General features: G+C 38.6%; 1 protein-coding gene across 1 annotated transcript in view; it reads right to left on the bottom strand.

Moving 5' to 3' along the window:
- LOC104413426 (protein shisa-9-like) overlaps positions 1 to 14,530 on the bottom strand; it is a gene marked incomplete at its 5' end in the record, with an annotated part of 19,182 nt that extends 4,652 nt beyond the window's left edge. Inside the window, 2 exons of the mRNA XM_010024416.1 lie at positions 14,143 to 14,298; positions 14,455 to 14,530. Of these exons, the coding sequence (XP_010022718.1) occupies positions 14,143 to 14,298; positions 14,455 to 14,530 (232 nt within the window). The remainder of the gene's footprint in view (positions 1 to 14,142; positions 14,299 to 14,454) is intronic.
- Between the last annotated feature and the right edge of the window lie 4,926 nt (positions 14,531 to 19,456).

The following is a 19,456-nucleotide window of genomic DNA, read 5'->3' as shown; positions in this document are numbered from 1 at the left end:
CTGCTGTGCATGAGATGAGTAACTGAAAAAATAGAGAAACAGTATAAGGATCAAAAGAAAGACTTCTCCCTCCCAGCTGAGCACCTTAACTATTAAAATGAAGAGATGCTTTCTCTTCCTTTGTCTTTCTAGACGAATAAGTCTTGAATTTTCTTCTGTTCTGAAGCACAAGTTCGTCAGGGTGGGGACCATCCCAGCAGAAGCTGGGATGTACCTTGCTGGGTAGGGAATACAGATTTGAAATCTCATGCAGTTGAGGCAGCTGTATAACCATGAGCTTATCTAAAAGGTGGATGACTTCACTCCTCACTCTTACTTGAATCCACCAGTGCCTTAAAGACTGTTTTACTTTGATCTTGACTTGGCCAGTATCAGTGTCAAGCATCTCAGGTTGGGACTCTTGCCTTATTCCTTGGATTTTGATTTTGAAAGGAGATAGCTACCAAGCTGCTTGGGATAGCAAGGGCATGGGAATGCCTAGGAAAACTGCAGTGAGTTTAGGCTCGTTTAGATGAGGTAGCCAGAAAGGAATCAGCTTTTGATAGTACATTTTGATTGAAGTTTCACCATTCTGCCTACATCTGTCACTAACAGAGACAAGTCTTGCTCTTGCACTGTTTGAGAACTGGCCATGACGTATTTCTTCCTAATCCACAGCTATAGAACAAAATATTGTAAACCAGTGAGTCTCTTCTAGAGTAAATACCATGGATGACAATATGTTTTCTTGAAAATCAGTGGCAAAAATCTTTGTGGTATAACAGGGTCAGAGTTTCTCAGTGCATGCACTTGAGCGTATGTTGTCTGTGCTGAGGTGGCCCTCAAGCTGTGTAATATTGTTCTGGTCCTTGAGTTAAGTAGTCTTCCTAGTGGCTGTGTAACCACTTCTGGGACAAAGTCATGTGAACATGCTTCAGCATTGTATACTGCTTTCTTTTTTTTGTTGTAAAACATTGCGTTATAAGTATTTCTGTGTAGAAAGTACAGTTAACTAAGGAGGTCTTGGGTACTTCTGAAGCAGTAGTTTTTACTCTTTTCCTCATTGCTAATCCTCTTATCATTGTAGGTCCATAAAATGACTGAATTCTTGTACTACTTATAGCTATGGGAAATGTATAGAACCCTGAAAGAATGTGTGTCCTACAGCTTTTGTGAAAGGAGAGACCCAGGAGTTGAACTTTTGAAGTGAGAGAGGAGAATCCACAAAGGAGTGAGCCCTTGTAAAAATTCTGAAGACATTTGAAAAAAAACCAAAAACAAAAACAAGAAAGGAAAAAGAAAATAAAAGCTTCAGTGGGAGCTTTCAGTCACAGTCAGAAGGTACAGAAATACAGAGGGAACCCTATTCCTCAGTAGATGTTCCACAGACTTGTTTGCTATCTCATAATATTTTAAGAACTACCTTGTGAAGTCTTGAGCTTTATTCTAGCCACAAAGAGACTGTGTTTCAAATTTAGGGCTAGAGATGCAGAAAGCAAACCAATGGAAAGTACTGGGGGACAGGATAGCAATGAAATTACTACAATGACACACCAAGTAACAACTAAATACACTAACTTCCTATTTGTAGATTTGTTCTGTGTAACAGTAAAGCTATCCCTATGTAATAGTTAACACTTTATAAAAAAACTTTGCGTCAACAGCTGTGACTTTGCTGAGACATTAGTGTAGTTCCCTGAAGCTATGGGAGCCTTGCATTTCTCTCTCCAAGTAATGAAAGTGAAAACTTCAGGGAAGACAAAAAGGTAATGAATCTTGGCTCAAAGACACCGTGAGAACTTTGCCCAGGGAGATACTAGGATGCTGCCTTTGGTGGTGGTGGTGTTGATCCCATCTGAATGTGTGATTGCTTATTCATTTGCTTTTCTAAGCTGGCATCTAAGACAATATGTTCAAAGGCTTCCAAGATATAAAGCAACTCTATGTGAGAGTTTTTGCAGGAGTTCATCTGAAAATCAAAGAAATATAATTTCTAAACTAGTACAAGTTTTTTCTTGGGTAAGGAGGAAAAAACTAACATGGACCTAAATAGTTACCTTTATTCCTTGAACAATGCTAACAATAGTTTGTCTTTATTAAAAATATTCTAAAAAGGAAGATACCATCTTATTTCTGTGAATTCTTTCTCATTATTTTTATTCCCTGTGCTGATAGAGGTAAGGAAAAATACATAATGTATAGAATTACCCAGAAATTACTTTCATAACTTTAGATGAACCTACTTTTAATGGCTGTGTGTTATTCCTCTCCTGGCCACCTTTACCACCTTATACATTTACCCATTTCTTATAGTGATCTGGAGGGAGACCAGGAATGAAAAGACACACCATATCAACCTTTTCTTCTGCAGATGTTATTTGAAAGGAGCTTGTCCACCTCCAGACACAACACTGAATTTGTTTTCCCAGTGAAATAAAATTCTACTTTTGTATTAGACATGATGAAACATAAATATGTAGGCCCAAACATTTCTTCTTTTCTATTGATTACTTTCTTGACAGTTTCTGAAAGGCAAGAGGCCAGAATATTTCTGGGTTTTGAAATGCATTAGGAATGGTTTAGAATAGGAATGTAATTAGACTTGGTAAGTAGAGCCTCCAGTCTCAGCAGTGTTCTCTTTATCCACTACAGGCAGCAAAGGCTGCTGCTTGGCTGGAAACACTGAGACAGAATTTGGTTAACTCTTCAGGCACCAGACATCATGTGTGGTACCTCATGTTCAGGGTTACAGTTCCTTGGAACATAGGAGCGGCCACATGCCTGTGAGCAGAAACACCCTCTTCTGACAGCATGCCAAATAAGCACAGCATTGCAAAGTTTGGGTTTTCTTTTTCTTTTTAAAAACATTTATTTACTATGCAAGTTTAGGCAGGTTTCTCCTTGGACATGAAAAACAGCTTTTCCTATTGGCCTTTGTATACTTGACTGCATTGATTTAAATAGTATTAAATTGCAGTGTTTATGATTCAATTTTGCAAAGTGCTGCAGTGATATGATGATTTGGATTTGGTCAAAATACTCTAGACACACACACACATTGTACCTAATGTAGAGACCAATGACATGCAGAATATTTGTATCTAGGCAGTTTAATTAAAAAGAGCTTTTCTGAAGCTGAGAGCTTTACCAGAATCAATAGGTTCTGCCAATCTAGAAACAAATGGTGGCTACATCATGTTAAATTAATGTTCAAGTTGTAAAAGTTTTCAGGAGACCTGAAATCTGTTGCACGCAGACGGACAAAGATCACACGACTTTGCTATATCCCCACGTGTTTGAACATTTTAAATTCAAGCATCAAAATGTTAAGCAGCTGGTTCAGTATTGTGCAATGAATGATAAACTTGAGAAGGAAATAGATTGCCAGTTCTATTCTTGAACCAATGGATGAAATCGTAAAAGAAGTCTAAGAGAATTATATATTCAAATCTCTGACTTCCTTGAAAATGCAGCCAGTGGCTGTCCTGTAAATAACTGTAAATCTGTTTTTTCATTATTTTCTTCCTAAATGCCTCATAAGCTCATGTTCTTCCATGGCATCTACAATGGCAAATAAATACAAAAAAATTCGACTGTGAAATATTTATTTCGTTTTCTCTCATTTAGGCATATTTATCAGTTTGAGTTTTACTGGAAACCTTATATATGGTAAGAAAACTTGCCTTTTGAAATAGAAACTGTCTAAGGAGTCATGTTGTCATTGATTAATTTCTGAATAAAGCATATCTGCAGCATCTACTGATTATAGGAAATGAGGGTTAGGCTTGCTTTCTAAAAATGCTGTCCGAAGCCAAAGAGGTTACACCTAGAAGATTTGCTTAAAAGGCTTCTTTGGCTTCTTCCTTCAGTGAGCTTGCTTGCTTTTTCACTGCTGGTTTTTAATGCTTCTCACGAAGACAAATCTGTTTGTGTGGAAAGTTTGCAGCAATGCTTTCATACCGCAACAATACTCTGAAATTGTTTGTAACCTTTTTGGGTGGTGAGGACCTTCAGCTTGTTTAAGGGCATCTGAAAATGCATGTTTGTTTTTCCTGAAGGTGTCAAAATGGTGACTGAAAAAGCTGTTATATTCCTGCCCACATTTACGTGTAATAACTGTTCTTAGCATGGACCTAATTTAATTTTTTTCACACATTGCCGTTGACGTTCTTCGGTGTGCTGATTTTCATGTTGAGTTTTTATAGTTCTTCTTACATGTTTTTGTTTCTTTTAGTGTACTGCTGGTTATAACTTTTAAATGTGTGTTTGAAATAGCTACAAGTGCTCCTAGTTGTGATGTAAAAAACTGTGTGAGAACACAGAAGAATGAGTTCGGGGCTCTGAATACATAATTTACATGTGGGTTTAGTGCTGGAATAAACTGGTGTTTTTCTGTATCTCAACTGGCATCATACCAGATTTGCACTATTACTTCTGAATACAGAATGAAGCTTAGAGGCTTTTCAAATTGTATTGGTTAAATGAAAAAAGCCTCAGTGATGGAATAACTATTTCTTGTAGAACTTAGTTTTATTTGATCTGTTTCTTAACTGCTATAATTTTAAAGAATTTTTAGCAATTGTTCCATATTAAAGTTGATTTTTTTTTTATATTAGCTGTGGCATGAGGTTTTTTTCCATTAGAAGGTTATCTTTTTCTATTCTTTCTGCCAGAAGGAATCCTTTTTAAGAGAGAGTTATTAAGGAATTAATTGCATAGCTGTACTTGCACACATTCAGTTGTTTTTTAATTCTCCTTTCCTTTCCCTCCTGTCTCCTCTTAGACTACATGACATTTGTATTATTAAAGTCTTCTGCTTAATACTCAGAGTTTTCCAAACCAGAGATACATGTCAAAGTGAAAAAAATAGTGTTCCCTGGCAATTGCCTAACTTGCGTTGTCAGAATAGAATCAGTTTCATAGGGTTTTCATACAGATTGGGAAAACCCAAAGGCCAAGCAGAACTAATGCCTGTTCTGAACAGAACCCTCTGAGTAGTCTTCACATAAAGCAGAAGCATTTGTGACTGTCAGACAATCAACAAGAATCAGTAATGAAGCTGACTTCAATGAATATTTAATATTGCACACACGGACTTGTGCCATGAATATTTAATATTGCACACACAGACTTGTGCCATGCCACAGACTTGTGCCATGCCATGCCACTTGTGCTATGCCACCTCTACCCTTCTCCCCAAGCACTTCAATCCTAAACCTAATCTGGGAAGTGAGAACCAACCCTGTGGAGCTGCACATATTCCTCCTTCCTGGGGCAGGTCGCTTGCAAGGGAAGGTGAACTTTTCTCAGGAGCCCCTTCCATAGCCCAGAAAGCTTTGCAAACTTTCCCACTATAAGGATTACCTGTTGTAATTGGCATTATCGCTAGGATGGGGCAGACTGGTATTTTGTTTGTGATGATTTTTTGACGCTGCAGTATCATAACTGCTAGATAGCAAATTCTCCCTTCCCACCCCCCAGTTTCTCTTTCATTTTTTTCCATCTTCAAATGAGCTGCCAGGGGAAAGACTTTGGGGAAAACTTAACTGTGGGTATTACAAATCATGTTACTGCTCTTCCTCCATGCCTCAAGCCCTTTGTTATTATAGTGTGCACGTGTAGGTGTAAAGCAGTGATCTCTGTGGCTTTTATCTGTGTAATTTCTCTCTTAAACACATTTACTGTCTTTAGAACATCCTTTGCAGAACCAAAATAGCAGACAGATAACTGCTGCTATTTATACTGTATTGTTAATAAGGGATTCATTCCTATCAGTTGTCTTACTAGTCTTCATTGATATTCATGGGTGACTCTGAAGAACATCACACTACTGCTGGTGACATATATTCATGTACAAAGCTGAAGAGTATGGAATCTTTTGAGGTTTTGAATTTGGTTAGAACCAAAACTCTGTATTACTTCTTAAGTAAACTTGCCTTGCAGCAAAGTAATCCTTGTAACTGCTTTAAATTACTGAACCTTAATGTTCATGTCACAAGCATTGTAAATGCAACAGACTTAATGGAATAGGTTAAAGCTCTGTTGTGCGCGTTGAGGCAGATTCTGATCTACTTGGAGAAATAATACTTTCATACAAAAATAAGTCCAGTGTGAATCAGTAGTACTATGGGAAATAAAGTAGGAGTATAGGAGTTGAAGTCTGTTTCTCACTGAGTATGCTTCCCAAGCCCCAGATTCCTAAATTTATTGTTTAGTTAAGCTTTGAATGTAGTTGGATTTCAGAATTGTACTGTCTGACTTCCTTCCGTTATTCTTTGGTCAGTTCTTGGGAATTTTAAATCAAAGCTCTTCCTTAAAAAGCTACTTTTCATTTTTACCTTTGGAGTTTTAAAAACTAAAAATATTGGTTCAGTCATTTTAACTTGATTTATGTTTGAGTATTGTCAGCCTGAAAGACTACTCAATAAATACAAGAAGTCCACGAAAGCCTTTAGTTAGAGAAACTTTTGATTTAACTAAAGAAAATTCTCTTCAAGACTTTTTCCCAAGAATTCATTTAAGGTTGACACTTTGAAATCATTTAGAACTGCATGTCCATGTGCTGAGTTTAAAACACAGAATTAAGAACCACTTGCAGGGTATCACACGTAGAGCAACTGTATGAAACTCTTCTTGCAAAATATGCCATAAATGCCCTGCGCAGCTAATAGTCCAGGAGGAAAACATGAGTGGAGCATGTTCAGAACCACCCATGCGACTGATGGGTGGGCCCCATGGTTGGAAATGTAAAAGTCACGCTTTGGATTAAATATAGACTTTAGCTAGGATCCCATTCTGGTGCTATTTAACTGCAAGTATTCACAATTCTTTTCATATCTTTATGATCAACCTCTACTCTTAATGATAAAAAAATGTGCATTGCAGAATGAGAAGTAAGTTTATATGTAGATAGGTGTTTATAGTGCAAAATAAAACACTGACAAGTGAGACTTGCTCTTGTGTCCTTCTTGGCTTTTCTCCTGGTCTGAAGGAGAAGGATGTTTAAAAATGGTTGCAAGTGAAAATGTTTAATATTGTTAGACTTTGTCTTTGCATGAACTGAACTTTGTTTTTCATTGGTTCACTTTCATCTAGTGGCATTGCCTAACAGTAAGGTTTCTCTCACTCAGGTCTTAACATCACTTAATGTGTAAAAAAATCTCATGCATAATTCATTAATATTTCATAGGAATAGGTTTGAATAACCTGTGCTTGATTTAGATTTATTAGGTTCCTTCCTGTGGCCATCAATGATCTCAGTAAATGAAAATAAAGTGGGTTACCGAAGGTTGTGACCTCTGAAGACTTCAGTCTTCAAAGACAAAAGTCAATCAAAAGACAGTACAAAGCCCCTGAAGGAGCAGCGTTCTGTAGCAGTCAGCTGGACTCACCTTACTGCTGTTGTAGATCTGCCTGTTGTGTGTTATATAAGGGAGAAAATTATTTTTTGTTTCATTTTCATTTATTATAATAAGGATTTTTAAAATCAGCTAGTTTCCAGAGAACCAACCTAATTTTTAGTGGAAGGATTTAAGTTCTCTGTGATGTATAACTGATGGATTGTGAAGTGGCATTTGTAATCTGAACTTCATTGGTGAGGGTTTCATTTTCACATGAAATGCTGGTAGCAAGATAAAATGGCTGTTTCTCCATTGTAGGAGATCTACTGTAGAGAACATGGGTAGAAAGAATATCAATTTCAAGAATAAGACTTAAGGATGCACAGATTTAAATTTGCTACTTTGGCACGAAAAATAGGTTAAGAATTTGATAGTTCCTTATAAATAGTCTTCATCCATCATAAGACCATTTAGTGGACCAAATTCAGAAAAAACCAAATTCCCTAGGTTTGATTCCAACCCAGAAACCAAAAAATCCTGAGAATAAACCTCAACTAAATGCACCTGAAGGTGAGATTTCCTTTCTTTCACAAGTTCAATGTGCTGCTAAAGTCTTAAAAATGAGACACGTAGATGGAAATGTTTGAGAGCATCTTATTCTGGTGTTAAAACTGCTTCTTGTAAAAGAAGGGACTGTTTGCAGTTTCCTCCCAGCAGCCTAGATGTTGTTTCTGCTAAGACCCGTGTATCCTGAAAGCGTTACCCTCTCCCAGCTCCATGTATTTGCAAAAGGATGCTATGGGCAAAGGCTGCTCAGATGTCTGATTGCTTACAGCAGAATTCCCCAGCCTTAGAAAGAATATCACCTGAAATTATTGGGTTAATTTAATTTTAAAACTATTTGATTTTATATGAAAAAGTCTTTTCTTTTGAACGGCTGTAAAAATGTCAGAGATGCAAATGATCTTGCTTAAGATACTAAGCCTCTGCACAAACAACATATTTATAATTACATTATGGTTACCACACTAGAAGAAGAAATGAACATGCTGGATGATAAAATAAGAAAATATTTTGATCAAGTCTCTTCAAGCATTTTTTATTTACCTATGACAGAGTGCTTGAGGGTGTCGGGAGCCAGTATGGTAAATAACAGAGAAAGCAATTAAATGATTTAGGGGAAGCAAGAAAAGCTCTTGGAAGTCTGCATGCACTGGGCAGGATGTGAAATAGGGTGGGGAGGGCGTGTCTCAGCAGAGAGGAAGGTAGAACCAGTGGCACTGGCACTGCATCTGGCTGGGCAATGGAAAGGCTGGGGGAACAGTGCCAGCAGTGGGGTGATGAAGTGGGGCTGGCTCCTCCTTGGCTTTTCTCATGTGCCTGAAGGAGAAGCAAGGATTAATGTATGAAAGACTTCCTTAACAAATGAATGCTCAAAAGCTGGGCTAAGTCAATTACAATATTAAAAAGATACCAAGCTTTTATGTTATACTTCCTTGAGACAGATCCATAGTTCCAGTGTGGAATCGGGCAGATTGCCTAGTCTAGTATTACCCATGTCATGGAATATACCTCTAGATATATGAAATCTTTAACTGAATCGCCCTCTGGATATGACAAATGATGCATTAATCTGTACTTCCCTGTTTCCGTGGTGTTAAATACAGGGAGTTACTCCCATGTCCCAGATTTTTTTAATCCATTTTTGTGCAACTGCTTATGGAAGTAGTAGCTGAAAATTTCTTTACTCTTTGAAATGAAAGCACAATTCATTTTTAAGCCTTATAAAGAAATGTGACAATTTTTCTGTCACTGTAACTGGGATTGGTATAGGAAAGTAAAATAACACAATCATACTATGTCCAGTAGTTCTGTAGGGTTTTTTTCTAACAGTGGACTATTTCAACCCCTGTGAGTGGAACGGCAGTCCTTTTTCCCTGGTGGGTGTTTCCATTTTTCCAACTACAGTATTTCTTCCCAGCTCAGAGCACAATAGGGAACAGTGCAGAATCTCCTGGTGAGACAGGTATCATATTTTTAGGGGCAGGTGTGAAGTCACTTCTATTCTCATGAGACAGATTTTGCATCAGCATAGAGTTACACTCATTTCTACAGAAAAAAGAAGATCTGAAGCTTAAGAGAAGGCGCTACCAAATTTCTCATCAGACAGGAGGATGATTCAAAGAAAATACCTTAGAGTTAACCTTATGGTGATCTTCCCCTTTGTATCCTTCTGTGTATGTACATGTGAAGGACAAATCAAACCGTTTTCTCACATGCTTCACCTTTTGGAGGGACATGTGGCCATGTGGCACTTGTGGCCACAATATTTTCTACATAGAAACAGTGACCTAAGGAGGAGATATTTATTCTTTGAATGTCAGATTTGCAGAATCTCACTTTGGAGTTTTGCAGCTGCAAGCAGAGCTGGAGCACTGTCTAACATTTCCTTTGGGATCAAAGAACTGGGAAGCTTCAAGAAATGCTGGGAGCTGTAGGCTCACCTGTGTGATGGTGAGTCTGCTGCCACCTTCTAGCTTTGCTATATCCAACCAATTAGATCTGATTTCATCCCACAGGAGGCTACCAGTATTACTGAAGGCTTTCTGGGTCTTAGTTTCAGTAAACTGGCTGAGTTATCTCTTCTTAAGTCCTGCCCAGTCAGTTCTCTAAAGTTTTGTGTGTGGAGGGAGAAGAGAAGAAGAAAATTTATGAAAGAAATATAAAATATAATTATGTTAAACTGTAGAAATATTTGTATTCTCAGTATGCACATGTATGTCTTGAATACCTCTCTGGCAGCTTTAGGAAGTTGGGTTTGGGGTATTTTATTAATTTTTGAACAAGGCTCTGAAGAACACTGGTCACCTTGCACTCCTTGAAACTCGGGAAAGAAAATGAACTGTTACTGAGCCAGGCTTGCAGAACAATTGCCCTATATAAATACAGCTAATATTGCAGTATAGTGAGGCACATTTGAGCTCTAGAAAACTCTTACTAAGCAACAGGATGGACTCCAATTCTTACAGCTTAGCAGAGTGGAACTTGAAGTGGAATTGTTCATGCTTTCTGAGTGTGTCGAAATGATGTGTATAAAAATTTGTGATGAGCTACCTTTGTATGTCCTGGGACTTGAATTTCATGAAGGTGTTCACATGTAAGATCTCCATCCACTTGTAGCTTTAGGCATGTCAGGATTGCTTAAGTGAGCAATAACCATTTAAGCATGGAGTAAAAACATGGTTGATGAACTGGAAATAAGAATAATTTATGCAGAAAAACCTCTTTTTGCACTTTTCACATAAATAATCAAATACTCCAAAAGCACATTCTTTGGTGGGACAAATTTGGCACTGTTGAAAAAGATTCTCTGGCTCAAAAAATAGACAAATAATGGATGAACAGAGTGCACTTAGTCACACAGGCTAGAGATACTAGGAGATGGATTGGCTGCTTATCTATTCTTTTGGGAAGTATGTATTGCTGTGACTCATTTCCAACGGGTCCTCTACCTTCTGCTGCTTATTCCTTGGTGGTGTGTATGTTAAGGTATGTGTAAGGAAAATGAAATTCCGGTGCAGTGAGGAAAACAGTAAGTAAATCTCACCTCACTATTACCTTGTTTGTACTCCAAGCACTTGTGTGAGAATGTAAGTTAGGCACAGAATGTCCTCAAATCATTCAGAGATATAAATGCCAGCAGACAGTAAGAGGAAAAGGTGAATTTGGTCAGTAGCCGCTGGTCAGTGCTTAAGGAATTCTGAAGGCTGCAACAAATAAAGAAATTCCTAACAAGTAATGAGGAAAATATCCTCTTCCACTGAGTAAGGGTTTTCCTGTGCAATTTGAACTGGTTCACATAAAAATACTTTGCTTTTTAAATAAAATAAAACCACATTGGCCATTTTAACTCTCTTCTGCCCTGGTCTGAATCAGACACTCTCAATGCACGCACTGCATTGCAGACATGCATGAACAGTCCTTCTTCAAATTGTGCTCTGCTCAGCTTTATGATTTGGAGTCTAGGGTGTAGCTTTAAAATAGCTTCCTAGGGATCAACTTGGCCTCAGTACCAAGGTATTGGTCGTTCTCCTTCAGTGCAAATGCAAATTAATAGCAATGGCATTGTGTCTCTTGTTTCCACAAGTGCTTGAGTTGTAGGTACTGAATTTAATGCAGATCCTGAACATGATCAAGATCACTGTGATTCGCTTCATTTCTATGAACTGAATTTTCGCAGCAGCCAGTCACTGAGGGATGAGTAGCTCACTTCTAAAATTAGACAGCCAAATTTTTAGGACATCTGTAGTCCAGAAGAAAGCAGCTGTGTGGAAGTTAATTTAATACTGCCTCTGGTAAAGCATCCCTTTTTTCAGTTATCTAAACTTCTTGCCACTCATGGCCACATTATAATGAGTGATATTAATGTACTATACCTACAGTTGCTACAAAGCAATAGGAATGTTTTCTCCTCCACTCCTTCCTTCCCCTTAAAGAAGAGAATTAAGTGGACTACGCCCAAACAATGGAATCATGCAGTGTAAGAGGCACTTAAATGCGTATGATCTGTTTCAAACACATGGAGGAATATAGAACACATCTTTTATTACATTTCTGTTGTGACAAATGGATCCATCCTCAAGCCACTACCAATGAATGCAAAGGGAAATGGACTACACACACTCATTAACCTGCTGTGGGGATGAGTAAATGCGACTCAAAGTTAGCATCTGAAAAATGCCATTGCCCTGTGACATGAATACCAGGCTAAGGTGAACTCAGTCTATGTCTGTTTGTTCAAAAGATGTTGTTGGGTTAAATCTGTATTGGTAGGCCTGATGTAGGCTGGTTGCTGTTTTCTCTCACAAGTCTCATAAAGCCAGTCTGAACTCTGCAATGTGCAGTCTGGGTAGTTTGATGCCAGCATGGTGACAAAACCAGACCTGGCTGGCATTATGTAAAAACCTCTTTATGATCTTGGGATGTACCCAAGAAGTATCTCTTAGGAGGAATTGTGGCCTTGAGAGTCTAAAAGTGGTTATAAACTGAGCATATTTAACTGTTGCTCCAGGCAGAATGGATGAATGTATCGCAGTTTCAAAATCTCTATTGTTTTCTGCTGAAAGCTACGTCGGGGTGGGGGGGAGAGGAGAGGGGAAGGGACAGGGGAGGGAGCAGAAAGGAAGGATAGGGGGAAAGCATGGGGATGGTACAATCTTCCTGGAAGAAAATGTCCCTGCAAGTTATGTTTAATTTAGTTTAAGATTCTGAGAGGTTTTACACAACTTCTGGAGTTGAAGTGCACAATCTTTCAAGGTTGATTTAACTGTATGGTTACAATCTAGCTGCTTTAAAAACTTGTACTCAGACACCCAAGATATATCTACATTCTAATTTAATAATTTTAAAAAACCAAGTACATTCAGTGGCTCTTGGGCAGATGAGAGAAGGTTCTTTTAAGTGTTTCCTCTCTCATTTTATTATGCTTAAGTACCTTCTATCTTTGATGATTGGCTTGACCTAAATTGACATCTGAAAAAGTAGGCTGGTATCAGTGCATAAATCTGTGACAATCACCACATCATTACACAGTATCACCTTTTGAAGGAATTATAAAGCTACTCTGTCTGAACTCAGAATTCAGCAGAAAGCTATTAACCCTCGTCTTTTACAGAAAGATTTAAAAATGCCACTTGCAACAATCAAAACCAGCAAGATAAAGCAATGCCAAACTATTTGAGATGGGGCTTCAACATACATTTTGTTAGAGGTCTGCTATCCTGAAGTTCAGATAAGGGAATGTCAGCTTGTGATGGAATTTTTTTCTGGCATGATGAATACTAGATTCCTAAGTCAGAATGTTCTCAGCTATTCTGTGGTTTTTCTGAGCTAAATAGCTCCGTCTGGAAATAGGCAGTGTGATACTGCTCTAAATTCAGGGGGAATGATGTTAACATCCATATGTGTAAGCTGAGCAAGGGTTAGTGAGAAGCTATGAATACACCCCCCCAGTTCGTAATTTCGTGTTGCCTAAAAGGGGCCTGAAATGTAAGGTGATAAAGGTTTTCTGTCTTCATATGGTGGGAGCAGGTATTTACAGCCCCTGAAAAGTATTACCAAATTATGCTTATGCTATGCTTAGGAAAATTATGTTGAAATCTGTCCCCACTATTGTCCTTTTCCCTCCCCACAACTCCTTCTTTGAGCAGCTTCGCCTCTTTGTTTAAAATCATAGTATGATATTAATCACTCTCAGGAAATAGCCACCACTGTGATCTTTCTTAGGAGCTTTCTGATAAACTAATTGTTTGAAATCATTCGGCCTCAGAATATTCCTCCAGTGACCTACTAATGCACATCTTGCAAAAAATGGGAAAGCTCTTACTTCACAAGCATACAAGTATCTTTTCTTTTGGGAAATATTTAGCAGGTGTCTAAATTATATGCTTTACATTTGCAACACATCTGATGTTTTTCTCTCTCATTTGTTGAGATAGGTATAGAAAATACATACTGAATATATTCAGGGCATAAAGAACTCGGGCTGAACACTGTGCATGTACCAGGTGAAACTTGCTGATGAATGGTGTACAGTAGGTATGGAGGTGTTCTGGATGCATTTCTAAGTACCTGCATGTGATCACCAATACTTACATGTCATTTTCTTACACTTCTAACTAACATGGTATTCTATATGGAATTCTGTCATGAAGTAGTCCAGATGAGCAAGACGTTTTTCACTTTGAAGCAGAATGTCAGCTGACAACAGCAAATACAACATGCTGCTGTGAAGGAGAAGTCATGCATCATGTTGCTTACTTACCAACTGCTTTTAGAGAGGCGTACTTGTTAAGCTCTTTGCCTGGGGGCTGTTGCTCATATGGGTTTGTGATCTGTCCCAGGCTGGGATATGAATGTTGATGTGCCATCTGAGGAAGGAGGGGAGATGTTGGCATGACATTATTCATCTGTGGTGCATCTGTATTAAAGAAAACAAACAAGCATTAAGAAAACAGTAAACCAGTCTTAAGGTTTTAACATCATTATTCAGTACAGTTTAGACTGAATCATGCGATTTAATGAAACAAAACACTATTTACTACAAAGTGGGATACTGAGTATAGCAAACCCATACCTCCGTTAATGGCATTAAAGGCTGACGAATGTCTGTAGCCGTATCTGTTAACTCTTGTATAAAAGGTATCTTGGAACTAAAAAATAGATTTTCAAAACACCAACACAAAGACTGAATTTGCTGCAGCATTGGGATACGAACCAAAACTTGAAGTTTATTCTGAGCTAGCTTGAATACAGGGCAGTAGTATCACTCTGTCCTGTGCAGTTGAATAGCCAGGCTGATCTCATCAGGCAGGCTGCCGCATATAAGCTTTTAATACCAGAATCAGCTAGGTTATTTGCACAGCATTATGTTGTGTTCTGTAGACATGCCCCACAGTGTAGAATGTGCAATTCTGGCTAATGACCATCATTAGGTAATTTCTTCAAAGCTCACACTTTGTCCTTATGTTTTCTCCTTTTCCGTGACAGAAACAGTATCACAGTATCGCACCATAAAGACATTTTCTGTAGCAGACATAACTAAAAGCAGGAGCTAATTACTGCTTATGTAGAGTTCTATCCTAGCACTTACCCCATATCCATTCTGGAGTTGATTTGTTTCTTTATATAACCAAGCTATATCCTATATAGCCTGGTAACTTTTCAAGATGTGCCATAATATAGTAGTTGTTATTGATGTTTGATTCCAGTCCCTAAGAAGTTTGGTCAGAATTGTATGCTGCACTCAGTTTGCAAACCTAAATTTCAACAGTTTTCAACATGGTCAGCATATCTTTTTTTTGCTGAGTCTTTTCCCAGGCTGTGTATTTTGAGCTATTTGGAGCTGATTGTCAATCCTAGAACCTTGTCATGGCTTCTGGAATCATAGATGAGTGTATTTTTCTCCTGCAGTGAAACCATGGTGCAGAATTTTGGCAACACAGTAATCCCATAGGATCAAGCACTGGTATATGTTCATGTAGAAAGAAAGATGGACACTTAGGGGAGAGAAGGCTTGTGGTGGTGGAGGAGTGAATGGACCACTCCCCAAGTGCCCACAGGATCTGGCAGGAGCCAAATATTCCTGCAGTTTGCCACGATTTTAAGGGAATCGTGCCTCTTGACTTTCCATAGCTCATTAATGAAACCGAGTGCATGAGCAGGAGCTCTGAAGTCAGTTAGCACATTTACTGCTGGGAGAGAAAAGGAAACCTGAGGTGTTTTTAACTTTCTTTTTCACCATTGTTGCTACCTGGTGCAGTCCCTGCTGTGCAGGCTGAGGCTGCCCCTGCCTCTGCAGAGCAATGTGGTCACATCCTCCTACCTTATACACACATAAACAAATCGTGAGGGCACCGAGAGGCAACTCCAGAGAAACAGTAGAAGTGCTACCGTCCAGTAACACTGGCTATTCTTCCTGTTACTGGTTGCAATAAACTGGTTGTAGATAGTAGGTAGAGCTGAATGAGAAATTATTTTCCCATAGCAAAAGAGTTTTTCTGTAAGATTGTTTTTCAAACAAATTAAATCTGAAGTTGGAATATTGTGTCAGATCAGGAGAAACATTTAGTTATGATTTCAAAATTATAATATATAAATAATTTGACTTACTTTTAAAACCAGAAATGTTATTTTGGATTGAAACCCATTCAGAGTTCCTCCAAAAAGTATAGCAACACTTTTCGAATCCTTTTTGATAGGTTTACCTTGAAAGTGTAAGTTTATTAAGTCAACCCTTTCACAGAAACAGTTGTTATTTTAATGAATTCCTGTTTTCTAATAAACAAAAGCTCTCAGTAAGTTTCTGTTCAGCTGTAGTACTGGCATGTCTGATGTAACTAAGTCTTGATCTTAGAGCAAGAATTCCTGAAATCCTATTCTGTTCCCATTCTGTCTCTAGAGTACAGCTGAGGAAAGCCTCTTACTCTACTGGCTTTAAACATAAAAAACCCTCTTTCCACTGTATCCATATCTTCCCAATATCTCTCTTTTCTGGTTGCATCTATAGGTACACTTGAGGAGGAATGCTAGCACAGCCAGGTGCTAGGTTTGGTAACAGGGCAGTTCTACAGACACCAGCATGGGTGGGACCTGTAATACAAGGAAGGTGTCAAGCTTTTTCCACTACATCAACTAATTTTGTTTTCTGAGTACAGCTAAATCAGCACTTCATAGATGTTACTACTATGAAGTTCCCTTGTGGCAATTCTTATTATTACATCTGTCAAAACATCATGATTTCACTGTGATGAAGGTATTGTGTGCACTGGTATTTCTATACTGTCGAAGTGACTTGCGGCTGTGGAGACTTGCAAAACCAAAGTAAATAAGGTGTAGTTAACCAGAACTGGTTTGTTTGGTTGGTTTTATTTAGCTGACTTTCTTACTGAGGCCTATAATTTTTACTCAGTCATCTTTTTAAACGTAGTGAAGAAAGTTACCCCAGAAATGTACTGGGGAAAATGAATTCAGCATATTTGGGTTTTGTCCTGTTTTTTCCCTGGCAGACTATGGGTTTGTTCTTTTAGTGTTTGTGAAGATGTAAAGAAACCTTTTTTCCATTTCCAGATCCATTTCTCTTTTGTCGTGTTAAAAGCCCAGAACTCTCCTGAATTATGAATTTCAAGCAATTAATGGCAGCCATTCTTTCACTGCTGCAGTGACCGCACGGTGCCCCTCACTCATACCCAGATGCTTACACAAGTCTAAGTCATCACATAGAAGACCGTTCAAATCACTCATTCAGTTAGCCATGTGCGCAAAGTAAATTAAGCAAAAGGCCAAACTCTGGCAAAGTGCATTGAACTATATTGAAGAACAATTCCTCTTTATAAAGAAACTCCCATTGGAAGGGACTAATAGGGCCTAAAAGGAAACTCTCCGCTTGATATATACATCTCCCTAAATCTGAATCATATCAAGTTTTAGTCTAACTGGCTGTAACTGGTGAATGTTGCATTTGTTTGCAAGCTCGCTGAACTGTGTGATCTGATCCCTTAGCTTTGGGTTTCTAGAGATAAGGGAGCAAATGGGAATTTTGGGGAGAATTCTCAACAGAAAACGTAAGCATGTTGGTTTCTCCCCACGTAGTTAATATAGTGATGATGGGTAAGTTCACCTGTATTTGGATGCTATTTTGGAAATGCTCATGATTGAGGTACAGTGGTATAGTGCAAATCCTGCAGCACACACGGGGATGGGGAGCGTAAATCTAGCCACTGGGGAGAGCATAGGCTTAGCCGTGAGCAACAAAGAGGTTTAAAACAGGACTTGCATACACTGTGACAACCTACATTCGTAACTAAAAACACTGCCTTGGCAGTGTTGTCTTACACTTGTAAATAGTGGTTTGGTCTCAGCAATACTGAACAGGGATTCTTTCAGGAAATAAAGAAATTTGTCTACAGTGGCTTCTCAAGATCTGTCTGTGAAATTTGAGATTTTCCAATTTGAGAACTTGACTTTTTTTTCCTGAAATTGGGAAAAATAAATGTTAAATTTTGGGGAGCAAATAGTAGTCTGTTGGATTATTTAAAGTATTTTGGGATACAAGGGAGTGGTTTCAACTGGAAGAAAGTTTAGTAAGAGAAATCCCCACCAGCTTTATCACTGACCTCTACTGTCAAGTTAAGTACTTTATATACTTCTAAACCAGATTGTTTAACTGTAAAACTCTGTGATTGGTATTTGCAAATAGCTGGCTTCACTGGATGGGAACAACTTTAACCTGAAAGCTGCTGCTGTGCTGATACAGTACTTTTGGCAACCTGTCACCGGTACATTGTCCAGCACAGTATTCCATATAACCAGCTGCAAGGTGCCACTGCCAATTTATGTATTTATTTTTAAAAGACAGAGATTATGAACATTACAGAGAGTCAACAACTGTTTGTGCCACATCTTCTAGCAGAAACAGACCTGATTGGCACTGGTGTTACTGTCAAAAACCTGCAGTATTCACAACCTTTCTTATTTTCTGCTGAAGCAAGGAAATAGGATGCCAGGCCGCTTCCTGCCCTCCCAAGACTTTGAGGAGTCGTTCTGGACAAAGTATTAGTGGTTTGCTTTCTGTCTTCCAACTACCAGATCCAAAATAGGATTTTAAAAAAGCTCACCCCACAAAAGCAAGATGTCTGCTGGGCAGAAAATGAGACAGGCAGGTTTTACATCCCAGCCTTTGAAATGGCTCAGGCATCGGCTTCTGGTCACAGTCCTAGTAGTTGATGAAGACTGATCATTACCATATCTCTTTGTTATCCTGACCTATTTCTCAGCCTGTGCAATTGAAACTTGTATTCAGATGTCACAGGTAACAACTTACTGCATTTTTCAAGTGAAAATGTTTTGGGTTGCTTTTTTTTTTTATTTTTTATTTTATTTTGGAGTGTTTCCCCCTCTCCTTGATTGTGAATTGTGGAGTTACTTTGGTGTGTATCACAGTGACAACAAAAATGTAGTTGGTTGCTGTAGTTATGCTACACTCTATCCAATTAATATGGTGTTACATCTAATTTACACTCTTCATTCGGAAATCAAGAAATGAGCATCTCAGCAATTATTAAATACAAATAGGAACCAAAGGTGAAAACTCCTGACATACCTTGGGTATGAATGTGGTAAGGCAAGGCAAAGGTCCCAGAGCTTTTTGTTTGTTTGTTCTGTTCTCTGCACTGTTAATAGAATATATTATACCGCTCACCTAGTCTGATTATTCTTGTCAAGAAGCTGCCAGGGTTATGGGAAATACTCACGGTTAGAGGAACATATGCCAGTAGGCTGCTAGCAATAATAAGCTTGTTCACTGTGAGCCAACAACCTGCCATGAACATCCCTTAAGCTCAGCCACTATTCTCCTCCTCTTCAGCCTCGGGAGTGAGAAACCTGTTCTGTAGTGGCCTGGGGATTCACTCCTTTCCATGGCAATGGAGTTAATGATTTGGTGCTTGAAGACAGGGAGGATGAAAAAACTCCATAGGCACAGAATGGAATCTATTAGTAAATGAGCAGTTACAGGCATGAGGAAAAGAGCAATGAGACAGGCGATGCAGTAACAAAACAGGAGAGGGTGGGGATGGGCC

The sequence above is a fragment of the Nestor notabilis genome, unplaced genomic scaffold (assembly GCF_000696875.1).
Source record: "Nestor notabilis isolate BGI_N333 unplaced genomic scaffold, ASM69687v1 scaffold8131, whole genome shotgun sequence".
NCBI lineage: Eukaryota > Metazoa > Chordata > Aves > Psittaciformes > Psittacidae > Nestor > Nestor notabilis.
Note: the sequence above shows the minus strand (reverse complement) of the source record. Positions and strands in the feature narration are given on the sequence as shown.